This window comes from Psammomys obesus, unplaced genomic scaffold (assembly GCF_907164565.1).
Source record: "Psammomys obesus unplaced genomic scaffold, mPsaObe1.curated_primary_1811, whole genome shotgun sequence".
NCBI lineage: Eukaryota > Metazoa > Chordata > Mammalia > Rodentia > Muridae > Psammomys > Psammomys obesus.
The window spans coordinates 7,871,173-7,886,015 of record NW_026596149.1 but is presented as its reverse complement, the minus strand read 5'-3'; the positions used below and the strand labels follow the sequence as shown (position 1 = coordinate 7,886,015).

At 45.9% G+C, this 14,843-nt stretch overlaps 2 protein-coding genes and 1 long non-coding RNA gene across 4 annotated transcripts in view; 1 reads left to right on the top strand and 2 right to left on the bottom strand.

Annotated features, from left to right (window-relative positions):
- The window catches only part of Rsu1 (Ras suppressor protein 1), a 171,268-nt gene extending 167,579 nt beyond the window's left edge, over positions 1–3,689 (bottom strand). The window contains exons 1-2 of the mRNA XM_055593690.1: positions 3,495–3,689; positions 3,217–3,328 (exon numbers count right to left, since the gene is read on the bottom strand). Of these exons, the coding sequence (XP_055449665.1) occupies positions 3,217–3,325 (109 nt within the window). The 5' untranslated portion in view covers positions 3,326–3,328; positions 3,495–3,689. The remainder of the gene's footprint in view (positions 1–3,216; positions 3,329–3,494) is intronic.
- A 242-nt stretch (positions 3,690–3,931) lies between these two features.
- On the top strand, positions 3,932–14,392 carry LOC129666669 (uncharacterized). The gene is made up of 3 exons (XR_008718628.1): positions 3,932–4,111; positions 10,811–10,937; positions 14,322–14,392. It is a non-coding gene; the product is annotated as an uncharacterized LOC129666669 (long non-coding RNA).
- Positions 11,144–14,843, bottom strand: part of Cubn (cubilin) — a 226,607-nt gene continuing 222,907 nt past the window's right edge. For both annotated transcript variants that reach the window (XM_055593908.1, XM_055593909.1), the window contains 2 exons: positions 12,943–13,178; positions 11,144–11,579 (listed from right to left, as the gene is read on the bottom strand). In XM_055593908.1, coding sequence (XP_055449883.1) covers positions 11,472–11,579; positions 12,943–13,178 — 344 coding nt within the window. In that variant the 3' untranslated portion in view covers positions 11,144–11,471. The remainder of the gene's footprint in view (positions 11,580–12,942; positions 13,179–14,843) is intronic.

The following is a 14,843-nucleotide window of genomic DNA, read 5'->3' as shown; positions in this document are numbered from 1 at the left end:
GTTAGGTTAAAAATCAGGAGACTGGGGAAGCCTCCCGGAGGAGGTGATAAAAGAATGGAGTCACTAGACAGGTAGGTCACCAATTCTCTCAACGAGACCTGACAGAGGGTCAGCAGGAGAAGAAAGTGAAATATCCCCTACACATTTCAAACCCAAAGCTGCACCGAGCCACCAAGCTGCATGAAGATGTGACTTGATTATAGCTAAAGTACACCCATTTGTCCAGAGTCTCACTCGCCCCCAAGCTGCCCCAGATCGATAACATGCCTCTCCACAGGGCCACCAAGAGTCTGTCTAACAGGTAACCTGTGGAGGTGCACGCCTGTAATCCCAGCACCTGGGAGATGGAAGCAGAGGGTCCTCCTCAGCTACAAAATAAGTTCAAGGCCATCCTGGCTGACATGAGACCCTGTCCCAACAAAAGGGAAGGTGATTCACCACATCTATGGAAACACTCGGCTGTGCTCAGACACCCCGGCCTCCCAAGCAGAAATACTGGCAGTTCAAATGCTTCAGAGAAATGCAAATCCTCCCTTCTTATCTTCAAAGCTAAATCATTAAATTATTTTTTTAAGAAATTAAATTAGAAAATACAGTAAAGGGAAAGCTCAGGATATAAGAAGCATCATTGTCTGCATGCATGTTAATTTTTCACCTGTTCAAGCAAGGTACTAACATACAAAACGTCAGAGCTGCGGGTAAGCCCGAGTGAGTAAAAGAGCATGGGAATTCCCACACAGTGCTCAAAGTATCCTGTCATAGAACATACACGTATGCCAACTGATTGCTGTTTTAAATTTGTGTGGTGCTGAGAACTGAACCCCAGAGCTGCATACATTCTACACAAACACTTGACCATTGAGCTCCAGTCCAGTGAATGGCTGATAAAGCCAGTTTGGGAACAAGCTTCCAGTAAACATTCTAGAATCTTCCATATTCTTGGAAGTCCCCATGGCAGGGAGTCCATATAGGCAGCCCTTCCTTAAGCCAACTCCACCAGAGGGGGGTGAGATTTCCAAACTTCCACTGATCTTTCCAAGAAGCACCAATGCTCTCCCTTAGCCTCAGGTCTGAGCAATTACAGAATGATCTTGCTTTCAATATCCCCCAGCATTAGGCCAAAGCTTTTTTTTTTTTTTTTCAGGAAGCAAGTGGCTATCTTTTTTTCTATAGTAAGAGCCAGGGTTTCAAAGAGATAATGGAGCCGAACTGAAATAGCAAAGCCATTCTTGCCATTTGTTAATATTACATGGATCCTCATCTTTCAAAATGATGCAAGCTGGCTGGGCCCAATGTGGTCTCACCCTTCAGCCCACAGAGAAGGATGCAGCAGGCAGAGAACCAAGGACTGTGCAAGGTACAGATGCACCAGGCCTCCTGCTTTTTGCTTATCCTCTCCATCCGCTACAGCAATGGGACCCAAAATAAAGCTCACAGTGACCACAAATTAGGCTAAGGCAATGGACATGCACTATAACACGGCAGACAGTTCAGTGTCAAAACCACCACGATCCCATCCTTACTGCAAGAGAACAACACATATCAAGCAAGTCAAGATGCTGCCAAAGCTGGACTCTTCACAATGGCCAACAAGGGCAAGATGTCTGCAACACCACTTCTGCCTTGATGCATCCTCCCCAGCCAGTGCTCCAAGCACAGACAACAGTCTCCAGGCCCAGGAAGCCATCCACCACCTTTAAATCCTCTGGACAGCTCCTCTGATTGATGGTCAGCTGGGAAAGCCTACCTGGCTCTCTGGAACTCATAGACCTAGCCCATCATTCCTTGCTTCATTCATCAAGCATTTCTGGAGTGCCTGCTGTGTTCCAGACACTATATGGATACTGCACAGCTACGGTTCTCCTGGCAGCTGAATGAGGAAGAGGGGCTACTGGATGAAAAATAATGAATAGTTAATTAATTACAGCCTCCGGTTGTTAATAAATAGTTAATTAATTAACAAACTAATTACAGCCTGTGTGATCTGTGCCTTGAAGAAAAGGCCAGTTTCACAGAGTGGAGTAGAAAGAGAAGGCTTTTCGTAGGCTGTGATGTCTGAGGTGACTCTTGGCCATTAAGTGCAAGGACTACAGGTGGAAATGAGTGGGGAAGAGGAAACAGACAGGCAGGAAGATGTGACTGCTCGGGTTCAAGCAGTGGAACTTATTCAGCATTGCTTGGATGCTGCTGTGTGCAAGGAAAAGATCCATGCGCACCCCACCCCGAAACTGTCGGGGTGCTGGGGGGAGGGGAGAAGTGGTTCCCAGTGCCCCCCAGCGGTCCCTTAGGGCTCTGTAGCCCTGGCCCGGGGTGGGGGGATCACCAAGCCTTATGATCAGAGTCAGCCCTTGTACAGCCCAAGGAGGAATGCAGGACACCACCACCATTAAGTCCTCGGAGGGTCTGAATAAAGTCACACTCAAGCTACAGAAGTGTTGCATTCCACTTAGAAACTATCTTCAAACGCCAGATTAGTTTCTACCATTTAAAAACGATGAAAACCTAAATTCTGGAATTAAAAAAAAAAAAATCTTGCAATTGTGATCCAACACTCACACGTAATGACAACTGTCTGGATGTGGAAATGGGAGCACCCTGTGAGAGGATGTGGAAATGGGAGCACCCTGTGAGAGGGACCCAGGCAATGGGGCTAATGACCACGGTACTGAGTTTACAGTCTGGCTTTACAGCAGAGTTAATAAAGTAGGTGTCACACAAATTCAAGGCTGAAAGCCACCCATGATTAAAGGGGCCATTCAACTGGAGGTGATGAGCGAGGAGCGCAAGTGTGAGCAAAGTCTGAACGCAAACAGGGGAATGACCCAGAAATGAGGGATGAGGGAGAAATGTTTGTAACACTCCCGGCACAAGAATTCTTACTAAGCGTGTAACTTTTGAGTGCCAAGGGCTCATGATCCATACAGAGTCAAAAGTGACTTCAAATTAAAAACGTGAATGGATATTAGAGTCACCACATGGAAAATTGGCTTCGACGTCCTGAAAGCACCTCCACAGCTGATAAGGGGACTGCAGCACGCCTCCTGTGAGGGTCTCATCTGCTTTACCAGACCCAGCAGAACGAACTGTGTTTGCAAACTTTCTGAGCCAAGACCCTGACAGGTGATCTTTGTGCAGAGGTGGGAGTGGAAGCATTCTGAGACTCTCCTCCCGAGAGCGCAGTTTCTTAGCAAACTTAGCAACTGTCAGAAAACTTACACAAGCCGTTGACATCCAGCATACTGGAGATGCCCCTGTCACTCATGTCCACTTCCGGCTGGTTCTTCTCCCTGCTCTCCTCCACCAGCTTCTTCAGTGACTTGGACATGTTCTGTAGCAAAGGACAACAAAGCACGTGGGCAATGGCAAGAGTGTGTGGGAGTGGGGGCGGGGGCAGGAAGGGTAGAGGCCTGGGCTGGACTCTCCAGGGCTGCGTGAGGGAGAGTGGGCATCCCCGCGGAATCCTTACTGGGGGGACCCGGACCCCGCGCACTCACCGCTGAGGGCAACACCCGGCGGGTGTGCGTGGGAGCCCGCAGGGGAAACTCGGGTGGCAAGCGACGAGCTGGATCAACCAAAAACAGGATCCCGGAGGAGGAACACACCCTGTCCCAGCGAGCGCGCAGGCGCACACCAAATCCGGCCAACCCCACGCCCCTCCCGGCCTGACACTTCCCAAATTAGGAGAAGTGTTTCCCAGCCCTGGCTCCGGGCGAGGCTCTGCCCACAGAAGAATGTGGACCCCGAGGCCGGCCAATCATACACGTTTTAGGAACAGAGACTCCGCCCCACGCTGAGGAACACCCATCTTCCTTGGGTTTGGAACTTGCATTGGACCAAACAGGTAGGCGCGGTCTAGATCTTGCGCATGCTCAGTAGACTAACTGAAAAACAAAGCTCTGTGGGCGGAAGCAGGGAATTTTCAGAGCGGGATGCTGGAACAGAGGGAAACGTTGGGAGAACAGCTTGTGTTTAGGGATTTGGAGTTGAGACTTGGGAAATCCAGAAGTCAGTTATTCTTCGTCCCGCGCCTTTCATTGCTGATCCCCTCGCACGGAGGGTTGTTACCCTGAGTTCCTCGTGTGCCCCTGCGGCTGCCACAGACCTGGCAGAGGTATGAGGCTTGGGTTATGATCATGTTTCTAGAGGCAAGAATTCGGCCAGAAACTTGCGTCCTCGGCTGGAGGCTCACTGTATCCTCGCTATTTCCCCACTTCCGCCCCCAACAATGACCTTTTGGTCTTGAGCAACTGGGTTAGATGCTAACAGCAAACTTCATGTCAGAGTTAACAGAGTTAACGGTTACACGCGTGCACAGTGAGATCGTGATAGATAGATGATAGATAGATGAGAGAGAAAGAGAGAGAGAGATGAACAGACTGATTTCTGGCAAACCCAATGACTCGATCTTGATGGCCCCAGCAATAGCTTGCCTCTCATTCAAAAATCTATTCTTGCTGGCAGTTTCACACTATGAAACAGGGACTGATAGCAGAATTATTCTCCTGATGTTAGGTACATGACAGACAGACAGGTGAGTTTAGAGACACATATAAGCAGTGAGCCAGTGGGGTGATCGAAGAGAGTTCTGCCCTTTGAATTCGAAAGCAGAAATTTCTCCTAGAAGCATACCTCAGATGAAAAGATGGCACTTGTGCTGGCGACCTGAAGTGCCATGGCTCTTCAGGTCTTAGGTAGACTTTTGTTGAGAGCACCGAGCAGATAGTTCAGAGACCCCTGCTGCCTATGGGCTTGTGAGATGTTTCGCTGTATTCGGACAGAAATTAGGAATTTTGGGGAAATACTACTAAAATTCCATCTTCCCCAGTGCAGCCTGTTGATGTAGATGGTTGACTGGGTAATATGGAGTCTGTCCGCTTTCTCCACGTAAGGTTGCGACTTTTCCCTTCACATTTTAAAGGCCACCAGGCAGCATAGTGTGGAATTATGTAAGTCAGCCTCCCTTTACCTTCAAGTTAACACCCATTTATGATTTTCCAGCTTTATCGTTTCATGGTTGTTCACCGGGCGCCATTCTATTATCTATCTATTTCTTGATTCATCGATATTTTTGTAAATATTTTATTTTTTTTATTCTTCTCTCACACAATCCATTCTGACTGCAGCCTCCCCTCCTACCAGCCTCTCCTTGCCTCTCCTCGCCTCTCCTTGCCTCTCCTCCAGATCCACTGCTCCTCCATTTCTCTTCAGAAAAGAGCAGGTTTCCCAGTGGTATCAAGTGAGCATGGCATAACAAGATGCAATAAGACTCGGCACGAACCTTCATATCAAGGCTGGACAAGGCAACCCAGTAGGGGGAAAGGGGTCTCCCAAGCAGGCAAGAGTCCGAGACATCCCCACTCCCATTGTTAGGGCTCCAACAAAAACCCGAAGCTAAACAACCACAGCATGGATGGAGAGGCCTAGCACAGACTCACACAAGCCCTGTGATTGTTGCTTCAGCCTCTGTAAGTCCCTCTGAGCCCAGCACATTAATATTTTAATGCTTTCGAAAAGTCACTGCTATTTCTTCCTCCAGCCCTCTCCGAGGGTGATAGTTTCACTGTATAAGCTGATAGCATCTGTACCCTTGTGAATCCTTGAGTGCTGGTATAACAAAGCGCCATAGACTGAGCGGTTTAAACAACACAAACTTACCTTCCCACAGTTGTGAAGGCTGAAAGCACAAAGCCAGACGCAGGAAGATTTGGTTTCTTCTGCAGACTACTGCTTCTCTCGGTACCCTCTCACTGCTCTCCCGCCCCTCCCCCCAGGGGAGTGCATCCTCAACACAGCTTAGGAGCACAACAGGTCTGCAGGATCGGGACCTTCCCCTTCTTTCTCAAATACATGTGAGATCTCACAGACATCCCTTAACAGATGTCTCACAGATATCTTCTTCACAGCTTTGAAGATAATACTTTTAACCTTCCCTCCTTTGACTAACTGGGTTTGTTTGAAAGGTCTCTTCTTTTTCCTGCAGGTGAGAGTCTTTCTGGTAATTGGTCTTAGTTGGCATTTCATGTTCAAGCCTAAGGATCTGAGCTGATTTTTCTAGATGATTTGTGTGGCTGCCTGGTCCTCTCTCACTGCTTTCTTTGTGTGTGTTTGTTTCCGTCTACGTCTGCATTCATTTTCCCCGGGTCATTTCTTAAATGTCTTTAGAGGCAAGAGCACAGTTTTGTGCAGAAAGTCATCCCCAGGCTGCCTTTGCTGGTGCAGGGGAATGGCAGTTATGAGTGTCAAGGGTTCCACTTCCTGCCTTGCTTTCTCTGCTATACCTGCCAGCAGACAACTCCTGGGCCAGCAATTCCCATTCCTCTTGTGCTTCTCTCTTGAAATTATCTGGGGAAACAATTCCCTTTATTTGTCAATACATTTCCATTCACTTCCTCAGTTTTCTAGAAATTTGTTTTGACTCTTGAGAGAAGAAAAAAATAAACTGCCTTTTGCTGTTCTTACAACATTCACCACATTGTACTTCCAAAACTTAATGGAGGGAGCCATTCCCATGTCCCAAATGATTCTCCAGCAGACATCTGCTGTGTCCTGCAATTTATTTGAATTCTGACACTGTACAACTGCAGTTAACATTAGATCAGATCTGACAAATAGTGGTGGCTGGCGGGGGAGGGGGGGGGAATGGGAGGGGGAGGGGCTTAGTGCATCCACTAGACTTCTCCATTCCAGGTGCCAAAACAGATAGATAGATAGATAGATAGATAGATAGATAGATAGATAGATAGATAGACAGATTGATCGATAGAGCTTTAAAATTTTCCAAATGGGTCTATGGCTATATCAACAATAATATTTAATAAGTCATACCTAGTCCTTTGGGCCGGATATGAGACTCTCTCTCCCATGGTTATATGGATTATAATCACAACCCTGTCACGGTGAGTCCATATCTGTTTTCTATAACTCATGTTTCTCGTCTCTCAAGTGGGAGTGATGGCTCTGACTGTTCCAGGGAGTTATTCCTGTCCTGTGGGGAGTGTTTGTGCCTGGCACAGCACAAGGACTGCACTAAACTTCTCTCCCTGGAGCTCTGTGGAAGAATTTTGAAGACAATTTTTCTTGTTAGCTGGAGTTTAAACGAAATAGGAAGTTATGAGTAGTAAAACCTGCATCTATGACCTTTCCTGATCTCAGACTGTCATTAACCTATATTTCCCTTGGGGTGTTTGTCACAAGAATGCCTAAAGTCACAACAGGTTCCGCTGGGTCTGCTTTAGTCGGGGTTTCTATTGATGTGGTAAGTACCATAACTGAAAGCAAACTTGGGGAGGAAAGAGTTTATTTCATCTTACAATTCCTATAATTCTCGGTGACTCTTCAGCAGTGAGGGAGATTAAGGCAAAAAGCTGGAGGCAGGAGAGCATGGAGGGAAAGCTGCTTCCTGGCTGGCTCCCTGTGGCTCGCTTAGCCTGCTTTCCTACATCATCCAGCCACCTGCCCAGGGTGCATCACTCACAGCCCTCTGAGACCCTACGTCAATCATACTCAAGGGACCTCCAGGCAGCCCTCTGGCAGTGTTTCCTCAATTGAGGCTCCTCTTCTCAGATAACTCTAGCTTGTCAGGTACACACACACCACACACACTCACACACTCACACACACACACACACACACACACACACACAATCAACCAGGATAGTGTCTTAAGAGAGTCTTTGGGTCTTAGGAAAGGGATTCCCAGATAGTCCCTAAAGGCCAAATGTAGCCCCTCTGGCCAGACAGTGCACTTAATCTTGAATATTAAAAGCAAGCTCAAGTCTAGTTGATTGGGGCATAGGAGAGGGAGAGAGGTCAGAGGGCAGTGGAAGACCAGTTCCCTCCAATCCCACCCCTGACCCAGACTATAAGGGAATAGGTTGGATCCCAGAGGGCCAGAAAGCTGCCCCTGATTCTGCATTAAGCTGCTTATTGCTGGACCATGAGGAGGCAGCAAGAGGAAGTGGTGCTCATGCAAGAGATTGTGTTTTCTGACCAGCTTCATCTCAGATAGGATGCTGTAAGTTCCCATTTTTGCCTCAAGTAAGTGGCTTGTTTATGGCTTTGGGTTTGTCTCAGTTCTGCATAAGCAGACACTTGCTTTTATCTACATTTTATTTTATTTTTTGAATGACATTTGTACTTCCTTTGAGTTCCTTCAGAGTCATATAGAGTACAACTTTCCATTAACTCCAAATAAGGCTGCCTGCCTCTTCACCTTGTGCCCATTCACTTTACATTATGACATTATGGGCTTCCATTTGGGGGCCTGGAAGGAGTGTGTGTATGTGTGTGTGTGAGTGTGTGTGTGTGTGTGTGTGTGTGTGTGTGTGTGTGTATCAACTAATATTTTCAATTAATATCAACTAATTATTTGCCTGCCAGTGTTTTGATGGCAATAATGCTTTAGGGTAAGCACTTTGGGAACGAGAAGAAAAAAAAAAAAAAAAACAAACATGCCATTTGCTCTGAGGAGTTGATGTAATATAACTTTCACCAGATAAGAATATGGAGGCTGATTGTGGCAGTACACTCCTGAAATCCAGCACACAAAGGCAGAGGCTGGAAGATTTTAGTTTGAGGATATAGGACAAGTTGAAGTCAACACTGTCTACATATAAAGACCCTGTGGGAAAAAGAATGTGGAAAGAAATGAGAAAAAATAAGTTAAGAGGGGAGAGCAGAAAAGATTAGGAAAAGGGGATGAGGGAAGACAAAAGAAAGAATGAGGGAGGAGAGGATGGGGAAGGGAGGGGAGGGGAGCTGTGTTTTGATTCACTCAAGAACCCAGGCAAGGTGGAACTGGGAAGTTTGCAATGTGAAGTAGGGAGACATCAGCTGATGGAGGCCTGTCTTCATTTTCTCCTCAGTGTGTTTAGTTCATGACAACTGATAGACATTCAATAAACATTTATAAATGAGTGAATTATAAAGTGGAACCAGTCAACTGAGATGGGGCTTCCCTGGGAGAGACAGCTTTATCTCAGTTGGTTTCCACAGAACAATGGTATCTGTGAGAGCTCTTTCCACTCAGAAGGACTCACACTTTTCTAAGATGCATGCTAGTATGTCCAGGAAGTGTGACTATAGAATTGAAGAAAGCGTATTGGATATTGTCATGTAAAGTTGAAAACTTAAATTTTTTTAAAAAAAGAAGCAAGGCTGTACAACATTTCCAAGGTAGCAATCCAGACCTGAGAGGACCCTTTTAGGTGCAGAGGCAGTAGCCACCCTGAAGACATAAACTCTGTGTGCACAGCAAAAGGAAAATGGACTCTGAGTTTTCAAGGAGTTCTTCTCCACGAAGAAGACGGTGGTTGTGCTTTGTTGTCTTTGTGCGGATGAATGCGGGATCTTGCTCTGACTCCCTAAATGCATTGCAAAGGTAAAGAATGGGAGAGAGACTTCTGATATGAACGACATGAGAATGTCCTAACAGCCACAGCAATAGGATGCATTATCAAACATGAATCACTTTCAAATTCTGGTGGTCTTGCAATTGGTCCCTTGTTCCAGCTTGTCGAGAGCCTTTGGATCTACCATATTATTCATAAACTGGAGATACATGCATAGCTAATGGAAGAAGGGCTGTGTAAGGTGAGAGTACTCCATTGATACAGCTATATATTCTATACAGTAAGATGAAGCAACGCCCTCTCAGTCAGTGCCAGTCTTAAAGGCTTCGCTTTGCCTAGATAACATGTAGTAAGTTTCTTTCTGTGAAGTTGTCTGATCTTCTGGGGGCCACGGGGAACTCTGGGAAGCACTGGGTTTTCTTGTGAAAAGGAAGTAGTAAGCACCTCCCTTAGCTGCCCTTCTGGAAAAGTAGGAGGGAGCACCATGCTATGGGATATTCCCATCCTCAACAAAGCTGCAAAGCTAGGACGCCTGAGGTGATGGTTTCTTTCAAGGCCACACACCCAAGGCAAATACATACACAGCTTCAAGACACCTCTGATTTAGAAACGTTATCTCCACTACTCAGAGACAATATAAGCTGGCATACACAAGCTTTTGTTCTGTGGGTCTGTGCATTTTTCCATACTTGATAATAAATAGAATTGTCTACAGTAAATATCCGTGGCTTAATTTGAATAGAAATATATAGAATGTGGTTGAGATTTAGAGCTTGGTCCTTCTTAGAGCATCATTTCTTTGAGATTTTGCTTTTATGAACAACTTTTAAAAAGAAACATCAAACTTTTACAACCAAATATTCGTTGATTTCTTGTCTGCTAGTAGTTTGAAGCAGGCGTGCAGGGTAACGGAAAGTTAACTAAGTTAACCTAAGATGCACATGTACTAAGAACTGACGGCCTGTATTAGTTGCAGGTGGCACTGTGGGGCTAGAAGTAGCACAGATGTCTCTACGGTAGTAATTGCGATGTGAGCAGCACAGTATGGAAGTCAGCGGGGCTCCAGCAGTGTGCAAAAAGGGTATGCAAAGCTAAAGAGCCAAACAATCACTGCGCAATGCAGGGTAGGGCTGGTTTTTCTGAAAACTTAATGTTTGAGTCTGCCATGCCTCCACAGGCCCTTGGGTTTGAACAGTTAGTTGATGCTCAGCTGGTGTCGCTGTTTGGGGAGGCTGCAGAACCTTTGGTCCCCAGTTGGTGGATGGTCCGGGGAGGCCATAGAACTTTGGGCTGGAGGAACCAGAGCACTAGGGCTTAATCTAAGAGCTCTGCTTCCTAGTTTCTCTGCCAAATTTGCGGTTCTGTGCAAGCTCCCACTACATGGTCCGCCATGCCTTTTTCAGTGTGATGAGGGAAAACCCTCTAAAATGGTGAGCAAAATAAACCTTTTCCTTCAACAGACATGGGAAGGAAGGAAGAAGAAGCATCCTTGGTGTACAGGGGTCTGGCTGTGACAAACACCCAACAGATGCAGCATAAATGAGAAAAGTTACAAGGACATTCTAGGACTGTGGAGCATGAATAAAGGTAAGTAGAGGGCGTGCCGAGATTTGACGGCTGGGATGGCACAGAGTCCTGGGAACCATCAGAGGGGAGACTCAGTGGCCAGGACCAGAAGCTGGAGAGCTTGGGATGGAGAACAATTTCAGAGGTCACAGTAAATTCTTCTCCCTCAAGCTCAGTAAAACACCAAATTGCAGTGGGTTTAAAAATGAAGACAACAGAACTGTACATGGTTTTCAGTAATGTTTATTACCCCTCCTTTGACTTTTGTTGTAGAAACAATACACCTATTTATATCCCTGACTTTTAACAATGTACATCAATATGCCAGGAAAACCCTTTAAGGAACTTTTTAAAAAAGGTCAGCCAAGTGGTATGTCCAGTAAGAATGGTATGTGCCGCTGAGGTGAACAAAGCCAGGCTCTGTCTTCAGAACACTGAATGTACAAAATTGGTCCCACACTGTCTCTGATAAGGGCGCAGAAGTTCAGGCCATGTTTGATGGCGCAGGGGATGGGATGAGAAAGGCACAGTTCTGGGCAGGGCCACACGGCTGATTCAGGTCTCCCAATGTATCTCAAATCCCGAAATAGTTGTCGTATACTCAGCATGAAATCTTACGAAGACCTGACTTGATGAGGCCCTAAAAGGGGCTATGTTGATGTCCTGAGGGGAGGAAGAAAAGCAAGGTTATTTTTTTAATTGAACATATTTCTAGACATATCAGCCTACTTGAAGGATTACCTGTAAAACTCTGGTGTGGTTCTAACAAGTTCCAATGGTGAGCCAATGTACATTTCTAGTAGTAACTGGCCAACAGGTAATACCTTAACTAATACAGAAGAGTGCTTCTCGGGGCAGGAGGCTGAGAGGTAGCGGGTGAGGAGGTGATGATAAACTCTCGGTGCTCCTCACTCCCTAGACATCTGACCTGAGTGTGAACAATTGTGTGCATCCTTACTGCAACAGAAAGTGCAAGCAGTTCCTCACACAGCAGCCACTGCCTCACACAGCGTGTGTGACCCAATGTTTTGTGTTAGTGTTTTACTTGTTTTTCCTTTTATTCCTATGTTTTGTATTATGGATTAACACTGTGAAATGTTAAATGAATTGCTGATGCCTTTCATTTAATAAAATAAGTGATAAAATAATTACACATGGGAGGGAGTGTATTTTGAAAGCATCACAGTATCCAGTTACAGGCTTGGATTTAGGGACACTTGGCTACATGGGGGAGTCATCTGCCTCCTGGAACCTCAGACCTCCTTCATCTGCAAAGCCCAGAGTGAGCTGTTCTCCCTACAGCGCAGGCTGTGGAATCAAATGGAGCTGGCTGCTTGGAAGGAGCCAGCTACACACAGGAGCCGTACAAAGGTACCAGGAAGTTATCTCTTTTATCCCGCGTGTAACAGCGACAGGGTGCCTACTGGTCCCAAGATCAAATTCTCCCCCTAAGTAACCAACTCCCTGTGGGAAGTGCGCTGATGTAGTTAGCCAAATGTTTCCTGCCGTGTCCGTCCTCACTGATTACAGCACTGTAATCGTGAGCAGATGAGAACTCACTTTCCTTTGTTTAGTAATTCGTGCTGTGCAAAGGCACATGGAAAATGATACATCAAAAGGTTCCTAAAGCAGTGTGGTAAGATGTTAATGGCAGATTGGCAAGTGACAAACAGTATAAAATATGTATAGATGTGTATATACTCAAAGAAAAGTACTAGCAAGAAGATAGAACTCTCAAGCTTTTAAATTTTTGACGTACTTTCTAATATTTCTAAAAAATAAAATTTTACAACACATTTAAAAATCGGTCAAGTGATAGAACTCTTGTCCTAATTCAAAGGTCCCTGTGAATAGAGAGGTAAGGGCTGATTGTTTCAGTGGTGACTGTAATATACCATATCCACCACTAGATGTCACGCATGCTCCCAAAACCACTGAATTGCAACTTTTTCTTTGCATGTGCCTATAGTTACCTTCATTGTTTAAAAATCATATATGAAAATCTAATACTATTTGTTTTACTCACTATTCCGCAGAATGGTCCATAGGGTGGCGAGCGGTCGTCTGGACCATTATAGAGTATGAGGTAGTTGTGGTCACAGCCGCCTGGAGGGTCGATGCTGACAAAGAGAAACCCGAGGCTAAGAGGCCTTCCAGAAGGAGCAATGATGGTCCATTCACAATGTGTGTTGTTTGGGTAGGCCTGAGGATAGTCAGGGCTGCTGAATATACCGTGGTCACCCATAAGAGTCCCTCCACAGCCTAAAGGAGAGAACGGGAAGAGGTACCATTTAGCAAAATAGACACCCTCCAGCCTGCTTTCCTGCACATGCAGGCGACAGACAGGACAGCTTTTATCTTCCTAAGGGGGCAGAGACTCTCTGAGAGTAGCCAGCGCAGAGCCTGCTCTTGATTCAAAGCCCTCCAGGCCCATTTCCACTGGATATTGCTTTCCCCAAGGCTTGTAACCTGAGGCGACTTCCACCAGGATGGTTCTTTGCTAGCCTCAGGCTGGGAACAAACTGGAAAACAGCACAATAGTTGCCCAGAGAGAAAAGCCTCTATCTGTATGCTTTGAGCACATGCCAGGCAGAGTAGATAACAATGACAGCCAAAGTCAACTCAAGTTCTGTGGCAAGCCCAGACTGATAAGACAGCTTAGATGCTACAGTAAAACTAACTCTATCAAGAGAAGACCTATGCAACTCCTAGATCTAGTGATGACTTTACCAGGGTCTGCTATGTAAGCCAGGGACAGGGTGCCTATGGATCCCAAGGTCAAAATCTCTCTCCACGTAACGAACTTCCTGTGTAAAGATATAGTTAGCCAACCGTTTCCTGGAGCTGTGGCAGTGAAAAGTATGTTTCAAGTCAAAGATCTTTAGATATTTATTTGGTTTGTTCACTTAGGTGCCAAGGCTGCCATTAGACTAGACATCCAAGGGGATCTAGAAGAAGCAGCCCAGGGTAACTGGTTGCGCAACAAGATCTTCACACGTTACTTCCTGTTGATTGCTTTTGTTAACCTTTTGTTCTTCCTCTCTTTTAATTTTTATTTTGTTCAAGGTCACGTCTTATTATATAGGTTATGGTGGCCTCAAAAATTATGGCCGCACCATGTCAGCCCCTCAAGTGAAGGACTGCTGCCTCCAGGGCTGGGGCAGTCCTTCCGTCCTCCGTTTGTCTCCTTTAATCAGGGCAGTTATTCCTGAGTCTCCTTTGGGTGCCATGGTCGTGTTCTCTCTGATTGCTGAATGGAACCCTCTCTTATGCCCTGCAAAGTGAGTGGTTCTGAAAGCGAGTGGTTCCATACATGTTCTCACTGCATGGTCCGCCATGCCTTTTTCAGTGTGATGGAAAAAAACCTCTGAAACGGTGAGCAAAATAAACCTTTTCCTTCAACAGACATGGGAAGGAAGAAAGAAGCAGCATCCTTGGTGTACAGGGGTCTGGCTGTGACAAACACCCAACAGATGCAGCATAAATGAGAAAAGTTACAGGGACATTCTAGGACTGTGGAGCATGAATAAAGGTGAGTGGAGGGCGTGGCAAGATTAGACTGTAGGTTTTCAGATATTGTCTACCTTTCACAAAGGTGCCCCTCCTTTCTTGAGCTAAATGTGTTCACATGACTTGTATATCCTCCTAGTTCATAAATGGTCAACCAACAATTCAGGATGATATTTATCACCCCAAAGAAGGAATTGTGACACCGGACTAGCACCACAGGACAGGAACCCCGAGGCCCAGCTGCTCATATATACATCATGTGGCATCATCAGACGTGCCGACATGCACACAGTTGGCTGCTCATCTGTGCAGTCAGCTACTCATTGTGTACGCACACAGATGTGTTCCTGATTTGGCCTTTTCACACTTTCATTCACTAAATTCTCAAAGAGAATCCCTTGGTGATCAAGCCAGAAG